Source organism: Perca flavescens, chromosome 8 (genome assembly GCF_004354835.1).
Source record: "Perca flavescens isolate YP-PL-M2 chromosome 8, PFLA_1.0, whole genome shotgun sequence".
Classification (NCBI taxonomy): domain Eukaryota; kingdom Metazoa; phylum Chordata; class Actinopteri; order Perciformes; family Percidae; genus Perca; species Perca flavescens.
In genome coordinates this window covers 26,258,078-26,281,181 of record NC_041338.1, presented here as the reverse complement: position 1 = coordinate 26,281,181, position 23,104 = coordinate 26,258,078, and the positions used below count along the sequence as shown (strand labels likewise).

The following is a 23,104-nucleotide window of genomic DNA, read 5'->3' as shown; positions in this document are numbered from 1 at the left end:
AGAGGGGTAATGAAGTCCATGTGAGAAGGTGTTGGAGTGCTATGGAGCTGCTGCCATCTCAAGGCACAAGGCTGCTAGTGCACTTAGTTCTATTGTAAATGCACATGAAATTGTATTGCATAATCCTGTTTAACATTTTGCTTTTGTCTGTATGTGCACTGTGCACACACATGCATAATATATACTCTATTCTCACATGGGCACATGCATGGTTTTGTGCTTTCTATGATTTGCTGGATGTTTTATTTATTTTTATGTTATTTTATTTTTACTCTTAGTCCATGTCTTTCCATTATTATTTGCAGTCCCTGTCTTAAGCTGACATTTATTGTGTAGAGAGTGTTGGATTCCCTCTCTTCTAAATTAGATTTGTTATGTGAGATTGGAGTATCAAGCTATGTGTGGTTTTGTTATGATGCAAATTCCAGCTTTGATGACATAGTGTGTCAGTTTGAGACACAGCGCAAGTCTGAGTGAGCATTGTTTCCACCCTCTTTCTCAGCCTTTTATTAAATGTCAAGTTCTTGCATTCTAGGTTTAAGTGGGATTAAATGTCATATCTGTTACCATAGCTCCAGGTTTGTAAAATTACACAGTCACACTAGCTTGTGATAGTCTACATTCATATATTTTTGTTTTGGAATGGCAGGTAGGACCTTTAACTGTATACAGTTTAGTTGACAACTGAAGACATAGAAACTGCACAAAACCATAGCAGGTTGCACCTATAAGAGGTTTTAAGGGGCAGATGCAACATATGAATGTCTGAATAAAATACTAGTTGCACAAGCCAGCAAAAGGCCCAGCTAGGACAGAACCTTATTGAGTTACATTGTACAATTTCTTAGATGGATATCTGAAGTGCAGTCTGAGGAATATTAGAATCACTAATTTCAAATGACATTTTGAGAAAACATTTACCATTTTAAAGTCTTACACAGTTTTTTCTTTATTGAGTTATGTAGGCAAATAGAGATTCGGAACAAGGACAGCAAGCGTATTGCATTAATGCAGCATTTCGGGCCATTGAGCAGAGATGAAAGTGTAGTGGATAAAAGGGTTTGGACTGAAACAAAGCATCTTAATGATGCCTAACACAGTTTTTTTTCTGTGCATAATAATTGGCCAAAAGTGGATAGATAGCTTTTTATGAAATCAAACCTTTGACCTCCCTCCTGCAGAAAGGTTTGTTACGGGTCTCCTGGCTCCAGCAGCAGGAACTCTGTGTTCCCTTGGTAAGTCTGAGTGGAGTGTAACTAAGCTAATGGAGACTGCAGCCGCCTACTGAGTTGCAACCTGAACACTAGCCCTCTACATCCGCCTCAGCTCTGAGGTAGGATGGTAATGCTGAAATAACAATATACTACAACAATCCTGGCTTTTGTCAGGGTGTTCAGGCTGTACACTGGCAGTAGGCCCCTCAGTCAAAGTGTGGTGTGAAAGGACGGGAAGCTAAGCTAAGAAATATTGGGTTATAGTCATCTAAACCTTTGGTGGAGCATATTCAGGCCACCTTTCTAATATTTTATTTTACATTTAAAATATTATTTTACTGTTCTGCATTAGACTTAGATTAAAAACCATTACAACTCATCTCTTACCTGAACATTCTCAGTCAGTCAGTTTGATGAGAAAAAAGATGGTCTAACATCCACTAACACACTAACACACACATCCAGCCGTCATGCTAATATTCGCATTGCTGCTAAAGATTGCCATACTAATTCTGCTTTGGTTTTGACTCACAGGCTTTGGACACAGATGCGTGGCTTGAAAAAAAATACATTTCAGTGTGTGCCGAGTGGCACAGGTTAATGCCATCCCACAGCCTCCAACCCTCAACACTCAGGAAAATCAGGCAGTGATAAAGTGCTCACTTACTTTTGCCTCCTATTCCCTCTGTCATTAGTCAGAGGATAATATTGCATCTCAGTCGGCTCTGTTGGTTTCTTTAGCAGAAGCCCTCCACACCCTCCTCAGCTGCAGTCTCATCTGAGGGATCAGCCAGAAAATGTATTCACTCTTAGGTTTTATCCCAAAGATACTTCAGTCACAAGGACTCTCTCACTCTCCTGCTCACTTTCTCACTCTCTCGCACTGTGTGTGTGTGTGTGTGTGTGTGTGTGTGTGTGTGTGTGTGTGTGTGTGTGTGTGTGTGTGTGTGTGTGCGTGTGCGTGTGCGCGTGTGCGTGTGCGTGTGCGTGAGTGATAGATGGAAGTGGAGTTAAGTTTATCTGTGCTATCAGGGCCCTGCCTTTAGATGCTCAAAATATTAGTAAAACACCTCGGAATCCTGAGGTTGCTTGCTTGGCTTTTAACTTGATTGGTTAATAGGATAGGAAGTACTTTACTCTTCTGCCCTCCCTCTCGCCCCTCTCTCTTTGTATGAGTGAGGATGGTGTTGGATTCATACTTGCTCTCCCTCTGCTCTCTTCTTCACAGTGACTATATCATAGAGGAGAAGAATGCTGTTTTACAGAAGAAAGAAAATGAGGGGTTTGGCTTTGTCCTCCGGGGAGCCAAAGGTGAGATACACACACACACACACACACACACACACACACACACACACTTTGCCTAAACATTCACATTCACTACCTACCTGTTTTCAAAGTGTGGGAGTTTTGATGTGACGAATAAATTGTTGATCAAAGTCACTGAGTACGGTTCAGTCTGTTTTGTTACTGTGTGAGTCAACAACACGACTAACTTTGTTCAACACTCAGCTTGTATACTCAAATGCAATGTGTGTGTGTGTGTGTATATGTGTGTATATATGTGTGTGTGTGTGTGTGTGTGTGTGTGTGTGTGTGTGTGTGTGTGTGTGTGTACAGTGTGTGAGCATGTGTTGCCCCATTGGTGGCGTCATCCTTGGCTGAGCTGTCGGCTGGCTGTCCCATCTGTTCCCCACACATGGCGTTCAGCTTTAGTAGAGACACACTCCTCTCTCCCCTCCACCTCTTATTTCTCTCATCTTTGCTCTGTCTGTCCTTGTTGTTGCTCATCTCTGCTCTCCTCTACCTCCTTCATATCCTTCCCGTCCATTATCCTCTCAAAATATTTTCACGCAAACCACTTTCATACCATGCGCATTTCAACCGATACCGCCTCTCCACTCATCTCCATCACCACAAAATCATTTTACTCATGCACGTGCCAGCTCCCCGTTCAGGCTGGTTACCATGGCAACCCCTCTCAGGCACCTTGCCGGGAGTCTGAGTGTGCTTTACTGCTCCATCACTCACTACTACGGATCTTGGCCCACCCTACACCCTATCTTTTACTCCCCAGTACCCTTAAACACACACTCACACATACACAAACAACACACTGCAGTTCACTTAGTGGTCCTTTGAGAACTCTCATGTGTCAGTGATTTAGTTGGATTTGTTCCAAGATTAAATGGAGTTTGTGGTGGCCCACTCACTTAACAAACTGTGCTTGTGTACTGTATGTGTGTGCGTGTGTGTTTATTTTGTTGAGACATGCATACAGTTTTTCAAGTGTGTGAGCATGATTGTATGCAACTATACTGTATGTATCAATAACAGTGTCCGATGCAACAGCAGTACATGCACTCAAGGCTGCTAGGATCCCTGCCTAATATAGACTTCTGTAGTCAAGAAATAGAACTAAACACATTGCAAATGTATTAATGAATAATTTTAATAAAGCTAAAAGGGACGTTTTGAAAAATGTGTTATGGCCTCCAAGGAAATTACATTAGAGCAGATTCAAACCAGCAGCCAACATTTTCCAAATATTATTAGCAGCATGTAGTACATTTTCTGTTTGTGATCTTGTTATGGTCATTGGCAATCTTGTTGGATAGAAAAGTAAAAAAGAATCAAAGGAAGCTATAGATTTCCATTAACTGTTATTTGCGGGGGTTTTCTCTGTTTCTTCTTAGCCGAGACGCCCATTGAAGAGTTCACCCCCACCCCAGCGTTCCCTGCCCTTCAGTACCTGGAGTCTGTGGACGTGGAGGGAGTGGCCTGGAGGGCTGGTCTGAGGACAGGAGACTTCCTCATTGAGGTAATTAAGTATAGCTCTTCATTTGCTTCCTCTTCATCTGTACCTATCTCATTACTGAACACACTTGTATTGACCTTGAACAGAGAAGAAAAAGTAACACCTGCAGGGTTCTGTACAGATCTATGGTGCATTTATGAATATGATGCATAGTTCTTCTTGTGCCTGCCAAGAGGGTTTGTAGAAATGTTAGGAATATTTGCACCTAATATAGTAAGTTATATATTCTTTTTTTGTTCAAATGAATGGGATACGGCCCAGTAAAGAATAGACAGGATTTGCCGAAAGTAATTTGAGTGTAAAATTTGAACATGTAAAGTATTATAACATCTAACATACATTTATGAATTTACCAGAATTTAGTAACTATGGTGCTTTAAAGGTCCCATGGCATGAAAATTTCACTTTATGAGTTTTTTTAACATTAATATGAGTTCCCCGAGCCTGGCTATGGTCCCCCAGTGGCTAGAAATGCCGTTGGTGTAAACCGAGCCCTGGGTATCCCGCTCTGCCTTTGAGAAAATGAAAGCTCAGATGAGCCAATCTGGAATCTTTACCTTTATGACGTCATAAGGGGAGAGGTTCCCTGCCCTGTCTCTGCTTTGTCCGCCCAGAGAATTTGGCCCGCCCATGAGAAAAAGAGAGACATCATGGCTTGGAAACGAGCGAAGCATGGCAGTTGGTCAAGGCCACACGCCCACCCTCCACCTTCTCTCCTCCTCAATAGCATTTAAAGCTACAGACACAGAAATGGCACGTCCTAAGGAAAGCTCATTGTGGGACTGGCTCTAGTGGCTGTAATTCTGCACCAAGGCTGAATTTTGGGAAAGAGACTCCAGATACAGTATTATGGGACCACTAAGGCCTATATAAAAGCATCCAAAAAGCAGCATGTCATAGGACCTTTAATGTCAGCAGAATTGTAAAAAACAAAACAAGTTTACACTGATGTCAACATGTCTCATTCTGCCTTTTGTGTGTTTTGTCTTAGGTAAACGGGGTGAATGTAGTGAAAGTGGGCCATAAGCAGGTGGTGTCCTTGATCCGGCAAGGGGGCAACAGGCTGCTGATGAAGGTGGTGTCTGTCACACGCAAACCTGAGTCCGAGGAAGTCGTTCGCAAGAAAGGTAAAGACCAGAGGATAAGCTCCTCTATGTTAAATTCACATTTCCACAGATGAAATATTGCAATTCACATGTAGAAAAGGTAATATCTATAATGTTAACATTGAAATGTCACAAAAATGCCTGTACCTGTATTATGTATCACAGGGAATTCTGCTTCACATATGTGCTTTTGTAACTATTATTAAACATATCAGTAAGTATGAAAATTATTTAAATATAACTTGTTCCACTAATTATATAGTCACAACTTAATTAAAGTATATTGTCATAGGATGTCTCAGTTATTTGATAATGAATTTTATAACTGTAATACAATGGAGACATGTAAGTTTCATGTACAGATGACTTGGTAAGATATGTGTGTTTTCTGTTGTTAAGGTGATTACTGCCACATTTCCCTGCTGTATATTTATGTGGTTTCCATGTCAACCACAGCTCGCCATTACTCAGCTCCCACGCAGTCCTGGCACTATGACCTAAGGACTGTGTACACTGCAAATTGCGTGCATGTGTGTGTGTGTGTGTGTGTGCGTGCGTGCGTGCGTACGTGCGTGCATGCGTGTGTGTGGTAGAGTGGTGTGTGTACCTCCTTTGCAATTATAGAGATACAGAGACAGTGATGAATGGGTTTGACCTAGTTTCATTGGGACAGTAAATCAACTACTCAACTACTCAAAGCCTTATGGTCTCTCTTGATCTCTCTCTCTCTCTCTCACCCCTGTTGTCTTCATATGTATAGTGTATATTTCCTTAAGCTTGTCTCTTTTAAATACACCATTTTCTGTGGCCAGGTTAGCTCAGTTGGTAGAGCAGGCACACATACATAGATGTTTATACCTCGATGCAGAGGTCCAGGGTTCAAGTCTGACCTGTGACAATTTCCTGCATGTCTTTCTCATTTAGCTGTCCTGTCCATTAATGGTGGAAAAGCTCAAAGAAATGATCTTTAAAAAATAAAATACACCCTTCTCTAGACATTTGCCAGCATTCTTCTAGCTATGTTAAGTTGCCTAATTCCAGTATATAATACTACTACTAATAATAATAATAATAATAATAATAATATTACAATTTAACATATTTTGGAAAAAAACATTTTTAAATGAAGGTCAACTTAGTACCTTTTTTTGGAGCTCTGAACCCAGCAAAAAGACTAGAAACAGGGAAACTGTGAGTCTGGGTCTCTCAAGAAACAACAATACCCGCACACCAGAATCGCTAAAGCTCACTAAACACATTATATCTTGTTTGTTTAATCTATACAAAATTAAGGGTGTAAGAATTACAATTTGCTGTTTTACTGGGGATTGTGCCAGACTATTAAATTGCTCTGAGAGGTTGTCAGCCAACCAGCAGAGCCTCTTAAAAGGGAGATTTGTCATTTTTACACTTTGGTTTTGTATGGATTAAAAAAACATGAATGTGTTAATTAATGTGCTTTCGAGGTGATGGTAGGCATATCTTGTTACCTTTGGACAGAGCCAGGCTAGCTGTTTCCTCTTGTTTCCAGTCTAAATGAGAGAAGGCTGCACATGTCCCAACACGGCTCGCTTCTTCATCGATGTATTAGCTCTTAGCTCATCTTAGACTAAACTGCTATATGTACTGGACTGGAGCATGTGAAGGCATCGCGCAGCGATCTAACGGCGTCATTCAGTCAACACTGTTTGTTTTTGAAAGGAACTCTGGGAGATAAGGTCCCAGAGGCATGCCTGCAATTACATCTTACTGCCAAAGCTGCCGCTAGAAACAATCCTAACCCTAAATCAAATCTTACGGACTACAACTTTAAAGGTGCACTATGAGTTCCTGCATGGTCACTTCTGTTGACGTTCCAAGTAAATTCCAAACAAAATAGACCAAGCTCGCCCCTGCCCCCATGTTTCTGTAACTGTCATGACTAACTGACTAAATGTCACTAACCCCCACCCCCTCCCCTAACCATCTTGTCGGTGATTGGCTGGAGTGGTTTGTTGTATTTTGGTGCACAGCCTGTGCATTGTGTTTGTTTGACGTTTACGACCCCTGTGTTGTTTCCCGAGACCGGGCTTTTTCACAGTGTATTCAGGGGGCAGGCAGCTAGCTCATCAAGGGGAGATGCCTACGATTTGAGACAAAAATGAAATCGCGCTGAAATCATGCAGGAACTCATAGTGCACCTTTAAGGCATTTATGTAATATAGCACCATCATGATAGATGTATTGCAACTACATGACAATATGTAGGCATAATTGCATTTATATATAGTGCCTTTGCCTTAGTGGTTCATGTCCATTTATTTGTGTATTTTTGTGTTCCCAAGTCATTGTTGCCTCCATTAAAGCTTGCTTATCTCTGCCTGTGTGTAAGCTGCTAAGACCACAGATATATGGCAGGTGATAGAAGTAGTGAGGTAGACTAAAAAGACAATGGATGTTAAGATTCCTTTATTGTAATTCAAAGAAAAGCTGGACGGACTGATTCCAGTGCTGAGACACAGACGGTACAAACAGCTATAGATAAGATAGAGCATGTTAAGTGTTTCAGAGCCGAGAACGGGGATTCTATGCTTCTGTTTCAAACTTCTCCAAAATGTCTTCTTTTTTTACATCCTAAGCTGTGTTGAACACCCTCGCCTTCTGCACTGCTCATACTGTGCCGCACCTTTGCAAAAACGCACAGACGCATGCTCTCACACGCACTCACACACAAAACACACATTCTCTGCACTATGCAGGGCCTCACTACTGCCACCGTTACCATGGTGACTACACTGCATGTTTGAATTAAGCATTACATTACAGCAAAAGCGTCTCTCTCTCCCTCTGACTCTGTCTCTGTTCCTCTCTCGTTCTCCGTCCTACTCTATCTCCTCTGCTCCCTGCTACTGTACCAGAATGTGCAGACTGGTGAAGAAATGAAGATTTGAAGTTTGATATGGACTGTACCCAGGATGGCATATGTACACTATATCTGCATCTGCTGACAGCAGCAGGAGAGTTAGACTCTAGTAAGGCACGAGGGCATCTGTGGGATTTAGAGCTCTATCGCTCTACAGCACTGAATGCTAGCTGGCCGTTTTCGGAGAGAGTGAGCTGATCTAGTTGTATTGTGGGGTATTGAAAGGAAACTTGGGTTTGTTAAAGCATGTAGAGACTGCTGCTATATGTGACTTTAGGATCTCTGTCCGACTGCATGGCATTACTGCAGACTTAACATGCTTAAATACATGACCACCTTATTTTTAATTTGGTTAATTACAGTGTTTCTTGTAACCTGATTTAAAGCCTTTTATTGAAACCTGTAACGCTGTCATTTGCATTTTGAAGCTTTTATTAGTTCAATCTGTTTTACCGCTTTGAGTGTGACGATATCAGCCCAGTAGTAGGATTGGGAGGCTCCCATGAGCTTTGGGGTATATAGTCTGCAGCGCATCATTTTTCTTAGCTGTTGAATTCACTGTCATTTTTTCGACTATCAGCACACATATCATTATGTCCTTCCTCAGGGAGTTTTCTCTGTGTATCTGCATGTGGTCCCGCAAGTGGGAGGATATGCATGTGTGTGTAAGCCATTGTGTCAGCGCATCTCTGTCTGATACACACCTGCTAAATTTCAGACAGGCAGCATATAAAAAGTAAGATGGACGACTTTCTCCCTCTGCTTGCCACACTTATTTTACTCATTCTGCCTATTGTGGCAGACAAAGTCTGTTGTTCTGTGTATAATTGGAGGATTCAGAAAACTAGGGATGTTACAAAATGGACTGAGCTGCTCATTTGCTGGCTCTGGGCTCCTCAACAGAGAGAAATTCTTGCAGCACAAAGACTAGAAAACTGAATGTCTTGGAGACAGATAAACAAGCCATCAAACCAACAAAGAGCAAAACATGAAGAAGTCGGGCTCCAACCGTAGCCTGAACAAGGTTCTGGTTAAGTGGGAGCCGTCCAGTTCGTCTTTTGACCAGATCAAAGCAGTGAAGACGGGATGGGCTGGCCGTCTGGGGGATGCCATGAGGGCACTCAGCCGCAAATCCAAAGGATCTTCATCCCCCTCAACTTCATCCTCAACACCATGCCTTTTCTCCACAGCTCCCCCACCACCCAAGAGAGCTCCCAGCACCACCCTGACACTGCGCTCTAAGTCCATGACCGCTGAGCTGGAGGAACTGGGTGAGTGCCAGATAGCTGGCATGCAAACTCCTGTCTTTCTTTTCTGTCAGATTTATGCTTTCCCTTTGTCATTAAAACTCGGTGTGTCTCCTAACTTTTAGAATAGTCACTTCTGTTGGCTTGTTCTTGTCATTTCCCCTCCTCTGCTGACGCTATCTTTTTCCCACCAAGCTTCTGCTCGGAGGAGAAGAGGAGGTGAGTCTGAGGCAAGAAATTGACACCTCTCTGAACGTCATAAAGATGATTTATCACTGCTGTGTCAATTAAAGCAGTGTTGATTTAGAGCTGAAGAGCAGAACACTTGAAAAATGTGGACTCTCTCTTTCTCCACCTTTTGTCTTTTTTTCTCTCTTTCTCTGTCTCTTTCCATTCTTAGTGCTCACTCCCTAGTGGTCATCAAGGAAACACATTGAACGAGTATTGCGATAGTACAGTAATGTTGTACAATACCATAGAGCAGTACTGTAAAGCTACATTTTGGAAATGCCTATTTAATCACAATTTGTATTCTCAACTTTGTTAGCAACGTCAGAAATGATGACACAGTGTTCCCCTGGTCTTATGTCTCAGTATTTAGTTGTGGCTAATTTCCTTCTCAACAGAGAGACTAGATGAGATGTTGGCATCCCAAGAGTCTATCTTGCGTTCTCAGCCCCCGGAGGCAGATTACAGAGCAGCTACTGTCAAACAAAGGCCTACCAGCAGGAGAATAACACCAGCAGAAATCAGTGTGAGTGCACCTACACACAGCACAGTGGCAGACAGCATATGCCACTATGCTGGCATACATAAAACTCAATCTGACAAATAACATACTCAAAACACCTGGGCTACACAGCACTGTGCTACGCTGCACACATGTACGCATGCACTGCTTTGTGCTACTTTGTTGTTGATATTCTGTATTATTATATTTAGGAGTTTTAAATGAATCTTTAAATGCATTATAACTGTGTTTCATAACACAGTCAGTTCTCTGTATGGTTGTGCTGCAGTCACTGTTTGAGAGACAAGGGATGACTCTACATGGAGGTCTTCACCCAGGCATTGAGAGAGGTCACATACCACTACCAAAGGGGATGTCCAGGACCAAGTCATTTGGTAAAACAATCACCCATCCTGTACATATTCAAATAAGGTGAATGATAGTGTATCTTATTTGCAGTATGCTTATAGGTAATATATTGATATGTAGAGAATAGAAGTTAAGGAAGCTTTATTCTTTTTTTTTTGTAAAATTGCATCACTACACCCACAATAGCATTTAGACAGCAGGACAACAAATAGAAAATACTGAAGATGAAGCTGCATCCTCATCAATCAAAGTTGCTGTTGACAAGAAATATAGATGAACAAATGTTGGTTACATGGTTACAAATATATTACTTTACATGTTTAGAATGTGCAAATGTGCTTATTGGATATTCACAGAAACAGATTTGCAGAGCAGATGTTCAAGTACAGAGCCTATTTCAAAAGTAGATATGCACATACATTATTAATACTCTTTATTATTACACATTTTTCCTGTTCTCAAGTACACTCATTAAACAAATGTTAAATTAATTGTTAAATAAGTCAAAAAATAGTAAGCGTTACAAGTTTTATTAAAATATTGTATGGCTGGGTTTGAGACACATGATACATTATTAAATGTGTGAGTTAACAGATTTACAGATGGATGCATTGCAGTATATTTTTCAGCAAGCAGCTGTGGAACTGCTAGGCTGGTATAAAATGGTCCTATTTCATGAGTTTACTCCCGGTCACCTAGAGATCTGTGCTCTTCCCTCCCTCATCAGGTGCCACTGAGGAGGATCAGCTGTCAGCCCTTGCAGGGGAGCACAGATTTCCCCGCAGTTCCTCTATGACAGACAGTCTCCGAGACCACTCACAGCCCCATCCCATCCCTCCACCTCCACAAACAGCACCTCCTCCTCCACCCACCTACTACCTAGACACTGGTCCTCCCCCAGCCTTCTGTCCCCCTCCTCCTCCATCTAGGACCCAGAGTCAGGGCCATGAACCTGGGGGACGCTCCAGCTTCAAGCCCTCCTCCTTGGACCTGCCTTACGAGGCTGCTCATCGGCAGGCCACACATTTAGAGAGACAGAAGAAAGCCCGCTCCATGATCATCCTCCAGGACTCTTCCCATCTACCTGTAGAAGCTACAGAAATTCCCCGTCCTTCTGCTGCTACTCCACCCGAGCGAATCAAAAGGAAGGGACGGGTTATTGACAACCCTTATGCTAATGTTGGTCAATTTAGCATTGGACTGTACACACCCACCAAGCCACAGAGGAAGAAAAGTCCCCTGGTGAAACAGCTACAGGTAGGTTACATGTTGAGGATAATTTAGTGTCAAAGACGCTCTAACTTTGACATCTTTGGCTGATTTTCTTTGTCTTACTGCAGGTGGAAGATGCACAAGAAAAAGCAAGTTTGGCCTTAGCTGCTGCCCATTCTAGAGAGAGCTCACCCTCAGGACGACACCCTTATACCCATGGACAAACACACACCAGCCGTGCAGACTACTACCAGCAGCAGCTGATGACTGAGCGAGAGCGTTTGCGTGCCCAGGGAGAGATGATGTTTCAGGGTAAGGGACCTTTCGCCGCTGCAATAGCTGGAGCAGTGAAGGATCGTGAGCGTCGCCTAGAAGAAAGAAGGAAATCCACTGTCTTCCTTTCTGTTGGAACCATGGAGGGGGCATCTACCACCAGCTCTGACTCCCCCTCTCTGACTCAGTCTCACTCCATCGATGAACGGATGCTCACCCGAGAGCTGGGACAGCTGCCTCCCCCTGCCTTGGCACTAAGCCCCTCACCTAGTGGGACCACCTTTATCCATCCGCTCACAGGAAAGCCCCTGGACCCTAACTCTCCACTGGCTCTTGCGCTGGCCGCAAGGGAGAGAGCACTGACCTCCCAGAGCCAGTCCCCAACTAGTAGCCCAGAACCTAGGACTAAACAGGAGCGGGCTGGCCAGGGAGTAATATTCATTGACCCTCAGACCAAAGAGTCTCCACATGGGGAAGGGGCACCCGCAACTCCCCCTTTTTCGCCTAAAAGCGCCAAGGCAGCGGGGTATGGTGTTGGATCTTCTCCAGTATCTATTTTAGTTCCCCAGCCCACCAAACCACAGTGGGCCACATCCCCATCCCCTGTATCATTCCGACAGGAGATGGAGGCCAGAGTAGAGGAAAGGAAGGAGGAGAAGAGACTAGAGGATAAAAAAAGTATGTTGATCAGTATTATGGATACGTCACAGCAAAAAACAGCAGGGCTTATCATGGTCCATGCTACCAGTAACGGCCAGGCTGTCGGGGTGGGTTCAGAACTAGTCTCCCAGCCCCAGGCCCAGCTCCAGACCCAGCCTCAAACTCAGCGTCCTGCTAGTCCAGCCCAAGAGAAGAGTCTGGCTCAGGGAAGCTCCGAGGAGGATGTGGATCCTTACACAGTGACCCTGCCCCCTGCAATGTTGTCCTCCAGTGATGAGGAAACTAGAGAGGAGCTACGTAAGATTGGAGTTGTTCCACCACCAGACGAGTTTGCTAATGGGCTGCTGGCACAGGCACAGGGGACGCCAATGTCCCCAACTAAACCTGTCTCCTCTCCCACCACCCCTACAACAACAACAACAACACCCCAAACTCCCTCAACCCCAACAACCCCAATGGTGACCCCCACCCAGCCTCAGCCTCCCCAGCCAGCACCTCCACCCAGTGCAGCAGCTGTCTCAGGGAAGCCCTCTGACCCTCTGGATCCCCCACCGGTGGCCGAGTCTGGCTCTGCGGCTGACTCAGGCGTGGAGGAGGCTGACACGCGCAGCTCCAGCGACAGAGAGCGAGACCACCATCTCGAGACCACCAGCACCATCTCCACGGTTTCCAGCATGTCTACATTGTCCTCAGAAAGCGGCGAGCCTGCCGACACACACACCACGCACACCTCCTATGCCGACGGGCAGACTTTTGTGCTCGACAAGCCGCCAGTGCCTCCTAAGCCCCGACTTAAGTCCCAAATAGGAGGCAGTAAAGGCCCCGTCACCTTCAGGGACCCTTTGCTGAAGCAGAGCTCTGACAGCGAGCTGCTATCACAACAACAGGCTGCTGCCCTGGCTGCTGCTGCAGCTGGAGGAGTTGGGCTGCCCTCTGGTGGTTCAGCCTCAGTGACTGGACTAGCCCCCACCAAGCCGCGCTACCTCTTCCAGCGAAGGTCCAAGCTATGGGGGGACCCAGTGGAGCCTCGTGGGCAAGGGGTGGGGCTAGGTATTGGGAGTTTGGGCAATCTTGGTGGGCTGGGACTGGGGCTGGGTATAGATGAGGGAGCAAAACCATCTGTTATGGGTGAGCTCAGTTCACGACTACAGCAGCTAAATAAAGACACTAGGTCACTGGGAGAGGAACCAATGGGAGCATCGCTTGACCCGGGGAGAAAGTCACCTGTGGCAGGTGCCAGGTAAGAGGAAAGCTAGTAAACTGTACTGCAAAACTGTATTTAACACTGAATGACAAAACAAATGGTAACATTTAAAGTAATGATTTTAAGTGTTATTTATATATTTTACTCAGATCAATCAATTAATACATTTTATTTGTCACATTAAATCGTATAGGGTACAAGTCCAGTAAAATGTAATCGCATAAACTCAACTTCAATTTATGCATGATTCATCTAAAAGCAGAATATGGTGGGTGGGGGTGGGGGGTGGGGGGGTAGTCAGTGTCCTAATTTAGTATCCTAGCGGCCTGAGGGTAGAAACTCCTCCTGAGCCTCTAATAGGCCTATGTCACACTTCCTGCTTCTGGAACGCGGTGTAGGGAATCAGAACTTCCAGTCAACAGTCCCTTTCTCCATAAGGATTTAGATTATCAGCCATAATGTCTAAACCATCTGATGTAGACTGACCACGAGCTACGTGGTTGTGAAACAAAAGTTTCTGCTCTTGTAGAAGCTAGAAGTCTGTATGAAATCAACCTTGTTTTAAGAAAAACATGTTTTATCTTATGGATAAAAACTACACTACCCAGAACCCTAAACGTAACAGCAACGTCTCTGATTGGTCCAACTTGCTGTTACCATAGAAACGTTTACCGTATCCGCGAAACCGCCTATGATAGTTTCTGTACGCGGTCTTGTACCTTTTGCCTTTTTTGCCATTTTCAAAATGTTTTTTACTTTGAGAGAGTTAATTTACAATCCGAACCACATTGTCGTAGGTGACTTCAGGCAGGTTGCGGAGAGACTTGGTCCAGCAGTATCTATCGGGCTCCGCCATTGTAAAAAGCTAAGCGGAAGAGCCGTATCCCCACTCAGAGACGTTCTTCCGATCTTCAGTTGTTGCGTGACATAGGCCTATTGCTGGACTGGTCTATCGGGTACTTTCTGCCCAACCTCAATGGAAAGAAAAGGCTGTCTCTGTGATATGGACACTCCGTGATCTGGACACCAAGGTACTTGAAGATGTTCGCTCTTTCCCTGAGGACCTGTTGATATTAAGGGGGGCATAGTTCCTTCCGTGCTTCTTCCCAAAGTCCACTATTATCTCTTTAGTCTTGCTGACATGTATGAGTAGGTTGTTGTCCTGACACCAGCGGGTCAGGTCTTCTACTTCTTTCAGATAGGCTGTTTGTTTGTGATCAGGCCCACCACAGCTGTGTCATCAGCAAACTTGATAATAGTTTTGGAGTAGATAGTGGCTACACAGTTGTGACTGTACAGGGAGTACAGCAGGGAGCTCAAGATGAGCTCCCTCATGTTGAAAATGAGGGTGGAAGAGGTGTGTCCACTCACCCTCACCACCTGGGGTCTGCCTGTCAGGAAGTCAAGGATCCACATGCACAGTGAGATGATTAATCCTAGGTCTTTGTGACGATCCTGGAGAGACCTATGGTGTTAAATGCTGAACTGTAGTCAATAAACAGCAATCTCGCATGGCTTCCTTTCTTTTCCAGGCGAGATAGGTTGCTGTGGAGCACGTGTGCTATGGCATCTAGTGCTGATTGGTCGGGACGGTAGGCAAACTGTAAAAAGTCCACTGTACTGGGTAGTATAGGAGCAGATGTAATCCTTGACCAGTTGTTCTTAGCATTTCATCACTACAGAGGTGAGTGCCACTGGGTGATAGTCATTCAGGCAGGCTCGTCTTGGTCTTGATAGTGGACTTCTTGAAGCACGTGTGTATGACAGAATGAGCAAGTGACAAGTTGTATATCATTGGGAATATCTGCGCTAGTTGGTCAGCACACTGTTAGAGGACCTGCCCCCTGATACTGCCAGGTCTTGCTGCTTTCTTGGTGTTCACATGCTTGAAAGATCTCCTGACAGAAAGGGAGAAGGGTGTCCATTAACCACTGCTTTAGCTGTTTTTGCTTGTTGGCTGCCGATGGCCTCAAAGTGAGCATACTATGTGTTAAGCTCACTTGCTATAGATTCTTTTTGCCTCACTGGGGACATGATAGAGAGAGTTAGCAATCTAAAGAAATTCCAGTGCCCAGCATAAGAAACAAAGGTCTTTATGAATTAAAATTGCATACTTGTCAGACACTGGGTTTTAAGGTCCCATGGCATGAAACTTCACTTTATGAGGTTTTTTAACATTAATATGCGTTCCCCCAGCCTGCCTATGGTCCCCCAGTGGCTATAAATGGCGATAGGTGTAAACCGAGCCCTGGGTATCCTGCTCTACCTTTGAGAAAATGAAAGCTCAGATGGGCCGATCTGGAATCTTCTCCTTATGAGGTCATAAGGAGCAAGGTTACCTCCCCTTTCTCCGCATCTCTACATCATGGCTTTCAAACGAGCAAAGTGGTAATTGGTCAAGGCCACACCTCCACCCTCCACCTTGGGTTAGGGGTTAGATGTCCAAGAGAGTCCAAGATGTCGGCATGATTTGGTAACTCACATTTATAAACATACATAAACATGCAAATGAATCCATATTTAGGCCAGTCCACCATGATGGTAAGCGGTAATGAGATCAGAGGTCACCAGCATTGTTAGCATTAGCTGAGATGTTAGTGTAACAACATTGTTAATATGTGCTATACCTTTCTATTGGTCATACAATATGTTGCAACTTCTGTAGATAAAAAGCCAATATGAAGCATAGAAAAGAGTCAAAGACAAACTTGCTTCTCACACAGCAATACTGGGGTTATCTAAAGTATCTGAAGCACAGTGCTGTTTTGTCTGTTATCTGTGGGTTTCTTATTTCCACACCATACCTGAAAGTACAATGAAGTCCTTTATATTTCTGCAGATGTGAAGACACCGAAGAGAGTAAACCTTAAGGTTATAGCCCCTAGGGTAAACTTAAGCTTTTTTATATATTTTTTTATCAGCTAATCCCATTAAAAGATAAAAACTCTTTTTATACATTTTGTTTTATGTGTTTTGTTCTAACTACTGTATCACGTTACCTTGTTTGCATCACCTGATTTATTAATTGTGTGTGTGTGTGTGTGTGTGTGTGTGTGTGTGTGTGTGTGTGTGTGTGTGTGTGTGTGTGTGTGTGTGTGTGTGTGGTACATTAGTAGTAGATTATATGTTGGTGCAAACAAGGTACCAGGGTTTGTCTCTCACACACACCCTGTTGGGTTCTAACCTTTGACCCTGCTAGTAGCTACCCTTCCAGCTTTTCCTTGAGCTTTTCCCAGAGTCCTTGTTCAAATAATGCACAATACATCTTTATATCTACATCTCTTTGCAGCCATCACTGATATACATTTGATAAGACCAGAAACTGTAGTTTCCTTCTTATCAACTCCCCCCATCCTACAGTAATATCAGTGATAACCTCAAAGATTTAAGGATGTTTTTTCAAAAGTATTTGAACATGACTGAACTATAATGGTGTGTCACGTTAAAATCATCCCCTCACAATCCTGGCATTAACAGCCATGTTAATGATGCGACCAGTACCAGACAAAGACCTGACCATGGGGAGTAACTGTCAAACAAATGTCTCTTTTTCTTTTAACACATTGTTTTTTATTGAGCCAAAGACTATTGTACAGAGGTAACATAGTCAAATCAGTGCTCATTTTTGTAGAAAGTGTGAAAGTAAGATTACAATCATTAATCTGTAGAACATTGGTACAAAAATAAAGAATTAGGACAAATAAAAGGCTTCTCTTTTGATCTACTCAGGATTTGGCCCGGTTGTCTTTTTATGGTTTGGCAGGTTGTAAGAACACATGCTTGCCCATTGTGGTTTTACTCTGCCATGGAATTGACACTAATTGATGATTTTAATGGGCTCTTCAGTAGAATCCTTCATTCACAGTAATTTATGAATCAAAATGTAGCTTTCAAAGAGCTCAGGAGTTTGTAGGCACAGTAGATTTATATAGCCTTGCTCCTCTTCTTTCTTCTATCCGTGTCCTCATTTCTGTTCAAATGAATAAAGTGGGTGGACAATTTTGCTTTCATGTTCACTATACTTCACTGCTGATTAAGAGGAGCTGGAAGATGCGAATAGACAATCTAAGATTTAGAAGATGTTAGAATAGACTCTTTTTTTAGTCCTCTCATTGTATTAATGAGGTGCTGACCAACTCTCAACAACTGGGACCAAAATGCTTCACATTTTTCAGCTTTCATCCAGCTTTCAACTAAATTAGTTACATAGCCATCCAAGAATGGAAAGTCTTTCAAGAATTGATCAGTATGGCTAGCTATTGGCTGATTTATGCTGACTAGTGTAGTTTGGTGTCAACAGAAGTCTGCTGCTGCTACGCCTTGTTGTTGCTTCTGGACATCTCCAATGCAGAATTGACCTCCAGCACCTCCATAAATGTAGCAATGTCATGTATTTAGAACATCATTTTTTTTTTTTTTTATGAAAACAGTTGTAGAAGCATAAACTATTCTGCATTGTAAAAGCATCATAAGCATGTTTTGCAGTCCCATTCCTTTACTAGTAGTATAGTCTGTTACCAAAATACTGTAGTTTGGGTTGAAAAGCTCATTCATTCCTATTGCTTAAGACACTGCATTGCCTGGGTGACCACAAATGGAATATGAAGTCACCATGAAACATTGAGCCAAATTCAGCCATCTATCATCTATCAAGTCCGTACCTCAACAACATCATGATCCCTGGATGGAACAGGTGGCCATGATATCAAATACAACATATCATATAACACTCACTCATGATTGGGCTCATCCTCTCCTGAGATTATGCAATCAAATTCATCCTCACTAGTTCCATCAGTTTTCAACAGTTGATTGCCCTCGGCTGTGACAAAGATGATCATGCACACCATTATTTCTCTCTGTCCCTCTCTGTCTCTCTCTGCCTCCGCAATTGTTTCTCCTCACCTACTGGAGCATTTCACATGTAGCATAGGCCCCCTTAACTGCAGTGTTACTCCATCACCTACCCCATCCGCTGTGTGCCCCATTTGAACCACTTCAAAAACCACACATGCTGCTGTATTTTGTCTCTCTTGTATCCACCTCGTTCACATGCTGTGTATCATAGCTTTGGGTTGTTTAGAAACCTGTGGTTTTCATTTGATTTCATTTGTGCTCTTTGGTTTTCTGTTCTTCTCTGTTCATGTAATTTGCATAACTTTGTTTTGTTTTTCAGTGATTGTGTTGAGGATGGCCATGGTCCCTGACTGACTTGCTTATTGGACACTGTAGGTTTCTTAAACCACGCTAAAACAGAACAAAATATGTTTATATAATTTATATTTGCAATTTGTATCTCTTGATTAGAAAACACGTAAACACAACCCTTATATACAGCACATTCAAATGTAAATGACTACTTGAACTAAAACAAATGTGTGTTTGCCAACAAGAACAGTAGTTGTTTTAATCCATCATTTCAGAATAAATACAAAAGCAATCACGAAAGTCAAGGGACATGTGCCCGCCTTTTATTTGTTTTTCTTTTGTTTGTGCAGTGTTTGATATGTGAATAGTGTGCTCATTTCTCTCTCATGTAGCCCACTGGTCAGACCTTCCAGTGCTGAAGCCACCTCTGCTGTCTTTGTCATGCTTATGCATCAGTAACACACATACATAAAAACATGTACTCACAGCACCACTCATACAGCCACTTCCACACACCTGTACACACACATAAGGCGTGTCAAAGACAGCAGAGGTGGCTGAAGCAGGCTATGAGTCTGGTTGGCAGGCTGCGTCTCATGGAGTGATGCTAACATTCTCTCCCATTGCTCTCTCTCTGCTCACCTTGCATGCTCCGCCCTGCTGCTCTGATCTGATTGGTCTAGAACTGACTGTGCGCCCAGGAGGGCAGGACGACTGTGTAAGTGCGCATGGAGCTCATCTCATATCCGTCGGCTCCCTGTAGTCTGATCAGTTTTGATTCTGATTTTTCCAGCTTGGCGCTGCCTTGTTCCATTACACTCTTTACTCCACATCAAAGTTTGTAACACATGTAATAGAGGAGAAACATGTGCCACACTTGTACATAAGACACTCACTAACATGCATGAATAACACAGACACCATTGCACCAACTCTTACCACATTTAGGCCTCCTCTTTTCTGCTTCTCCCTGCTTGCACCAAGCTAGACAAAACGTTCATGTTAGACTTAATCTAATCCATCCTTCTTCTCTTTTCCGACCATCTGTTCCTCCATTAGAAAAGTAGTGTACTAATCAGCCACTTTCAGACTTCTTTTCACAAATTTATGCTATTATTTTCAAAAGAGGGTCAGGTGTTAAAAGGTAGATAAACCAGCATTTATTGTTCTTTTGGAATATACTGAGATGCCTGTTGTTGCAGTGTCAGATTCTTACGGCATAGGAATTATTGCCAGATTGTGTTAGTATAATTCTTCTACTTCATGCTGCAGATGGTAAGATTGGGTTGGTTGGTCACTGAAATTTCTGAAATGGTTGAATTACTGAATTGAATTAAGTGTAGGCTGCACTTCAGAGTAAATAAGTATTAGTTTGATGAAATGAAGCTAAGCTCTAGAAAAAGATGCTGCTTTGTGTACCTTCATTTGGCCTTTGACAGACGTGATAAATGTTTTCTTTATACACTACAATTCTCATAAAAGTGTGTATGTGTGTGTGTGTGTGTGTGTGTGTGTGTGTGTGTGTGTGTGTGTGTGTGTGTGTGTGTGTGTGTGTGCGTGCGTGCGTGCGTATGCGTGTTTGTACTGTAAAATATGAATTCAGTGCTTTTAGGTTATGCAGTCTGTAGTTGTAATGTAAAACACCAAATCTGTTTGATACTGTAATCTAATTGTAAGCCTTTTGCTGTTTGCGGGTCACAGTGATCACTATAGGGAAGCATATCATATGCCTTAACAGGAAGTAACTTTTAATTAAAGTCATGGGAGGAAAACTTTCAGTAATAGTCAGATGGACTGAGTGTAGGATGGGTGTCAGTGAAAACAGTGCCGTCTTATCTTGCATAGTTAATGTATTACTTAAAATAGTGATGCAAGTCTTATGTGACATATTCATGATTAAAAGAGTTTTATCCAAAGCTGTAAATAATCTCAGAAACTCATAACCAATGAGTGCAGCTTGCTGCTTTGTTGTCGATGTGATGTGAGACTAGCTTTGTGTGTCATTAACCTCAAGCCTACACTAAATTAACCTTAGAAGAACATATAGTGGTTAATAATACATATAACCCAAAGCTTGGTCTCCTTTTCTTCTTCTTTATTTTTTCACCTTCACCTCCTCTGTTAACATTCCTGAAACCCTCTCTCTGTCTGTCTCCACCAGACTTTTCAGCAGCCTAGGGGAGCTCCACACCATTTCTCAGAGGGGTTATGGCACCACATACACCATCCGCCCTGGCAGCCGTTACCCCGTCACCCGACGCACCCCAAGCCCAGGTTCAGGCTCACCTGATCGGGGCGACCCTCTTGGAAGATTTTCAAGCTTTGGCCTACCGACTTCACCGACTACACCGCCACAAACCATCCTCAAATCCTCAAGCCTCAGCCTACCCCAGGAGCCTAAAGAGGTCCGCTTTGTAATGAGGAGCTCCAGCGCCCGTTCCCGCTCTCGTTCCCCGTCCCCATCACCTTCCCATTCCCCTGGCCTGGGGTCACCACTTTTAGCCCTCCGACCCTTCCACCAGAAACCCCTCCACCTCTGGAATAAGTACGACGTCGGCGACTGGCTGGAGAGCATCAATCTGGGGGAGCACAGAGCAGGGTTTCAGGAGCATGAGATCGAAGGCTCTCACCTCCCAGCTCTAACCAAGGAGGACTTTGCAGAGCTAGGAGTGACACGAGTCGGACACCGCATGAACATTGAACGAGCACTAAAAATGCTGCTAGAGAGCTGACCCCTGCCCTGAGACACAGCAACAAATGGAGAGAAAGACGAAGACAGAGCGGGCGAGATGTAGAGTTGATAAAATAGAAAAGATAGGGGCCGCTCCTCTTTTACTCCGGCTGCTTTTATGTTCTCCATCACACACGTTTACCTGTGTACCTTAGCGACACTTCATGTTCCCGTTCTGCATTAATACCCTGCACTTAGCACTGCACTGAAGAGGTGGAGTCAATACATTTCCCCCCTATCCTCGGCCCTTAATGTCTGCCCACCTCCTTGCCTGCAGCCAATTAGATCAGACCTCAAAATGGGCTCTGGTCTTTCTTTGCCGAGGAGAATAGCATGATCCAATTAAAACATTTGATTTGTGAAAAGCTTCAGTTGTTCCCTTACCAACACCCACACTTTCTTTCTCACTATTCCCTCCTCTCCTCTCTACCTCTATCCCTCCATCTATTAGGCCTCTGAAAGCCTTTTGCAGTTTGAGTAAAGGAGGAGGAGGAAGAATTTTCATCCAGACAGAAAGCTCAGTTGCCTTTCAAAATATTTATACAGAGATCATCAATGATGAACACAGGACTATGGACATAGAGCTGACACAACTCTGAACAGGTGTGTCCCCTCTATACCTGCTGTTGTTTTTAAACCGAAGACTTTCGAGCCCAGAGGTGGTGCTCCACCAAGTAAACCACGGGAGAAAACCAATACGCCTTGGTACCCAGACTGTGCTATCTATTATATTTGGAGAATGTTTAACCAACACTCGTGGCTTTTTTCATAATCAATTTTTTTGGTTTTCCAAAGGGAATATTATATATAGGTATTATAAAATATGATATATATGTATCTAAATATAGCTTTCAGAAGAAAAGACAATATTGCAAAGAGGAAATGTAATAAATTAATCTGCGCCTGTTTTTGGTTTTTAGTATAGAAGGCAGAGACAAATCTTTAAATTTATTCCACCAATAGTTTACTCATTTCTACCAATTATATACATATATATATATATATAAATATATATATTTGAAATTAAAAAAAGTATATAGATATGGAAATAAAATTTTTGTCATAGGTATACAACTTTCCTTATGGTCACCCTTTCTTGAACCGTAGCATGACGAGTTGCATTATGTCTTGGACAGAGAGTTTGATGTTTGTTTTTATTTTCTTACGGTCTTCCTTCATACTAAAGGGCATCCCATCCCGTAATGTGAGGCTGAGACCCCAGTTGACACCCATCCCTACTGCTTCAGCTACAGACTGACATGGTTCTGACCCTATTTTATCCACAACAACATACAGTTACAGTAGGACCACCTAATGAGACAGCTAATTGGTAAAAGGAGCTCTTCATCTTTTGCCTATTTATCACTCAGGGATGGACGTTTGGGGCACTAGCATGGAGAGGTTGTTGGCTGTTGTTTTATGACTATATTTAAAATCTTATCTGTGAGGACATTTTAACACCACCACAGTCTGAAAAAAATGTTATGCTA

General features: G+C 43.2%; 1 protein-coding gene across 1 annotated transcript in view; it reads left to right on the top strand.

Moving 5' to 3' along the window:
* The window catches only part of shank3a (SH3 and multiple ankyrin repeat domains 3a), a 188,671-nt gene extending 166,113 nt beyond the window's left edge, over positions 1-22,558 (top strand). The window contains exons 17-25 of the mRNA XM_028585066.1: positions 2,443-2,525; positions 3,911-4,035; positions 5,024-5,159; positions 9,231-9,311; positions 9,914-10,041; positions 10,307-10,412; positions 11,114-11,643; positions 11,727-13,771; positions 21,045-22,558. Coding sequence (XP_028440867.1) covers positions 2,443-2,525; positions 3,911-4,035; positions 5,024-5,159; positions 9,231-9,311; positions 9,914-10,041; positions 10,307-10,412; positions 11,114-11,643; positions 11,727-13,771; positions 21,045-21,615 — 3,805 coding nt within the window. The 3' untranslated portion in view covers positions 21,616-22,558. The remainder of the gene's footprint in view (positions 1-2,442; positions 2,526-3,910; positions 4,036-5,023; positions 5,160-9,230; positions 9,312-9,913; positions 10,042-10,306; positions 10,413-11,113; positions 11,644-11,726; positions 13,772-21,044) is intronic.
* Positions 22,559-23,104: the final 546 nt, after the last annotated feature.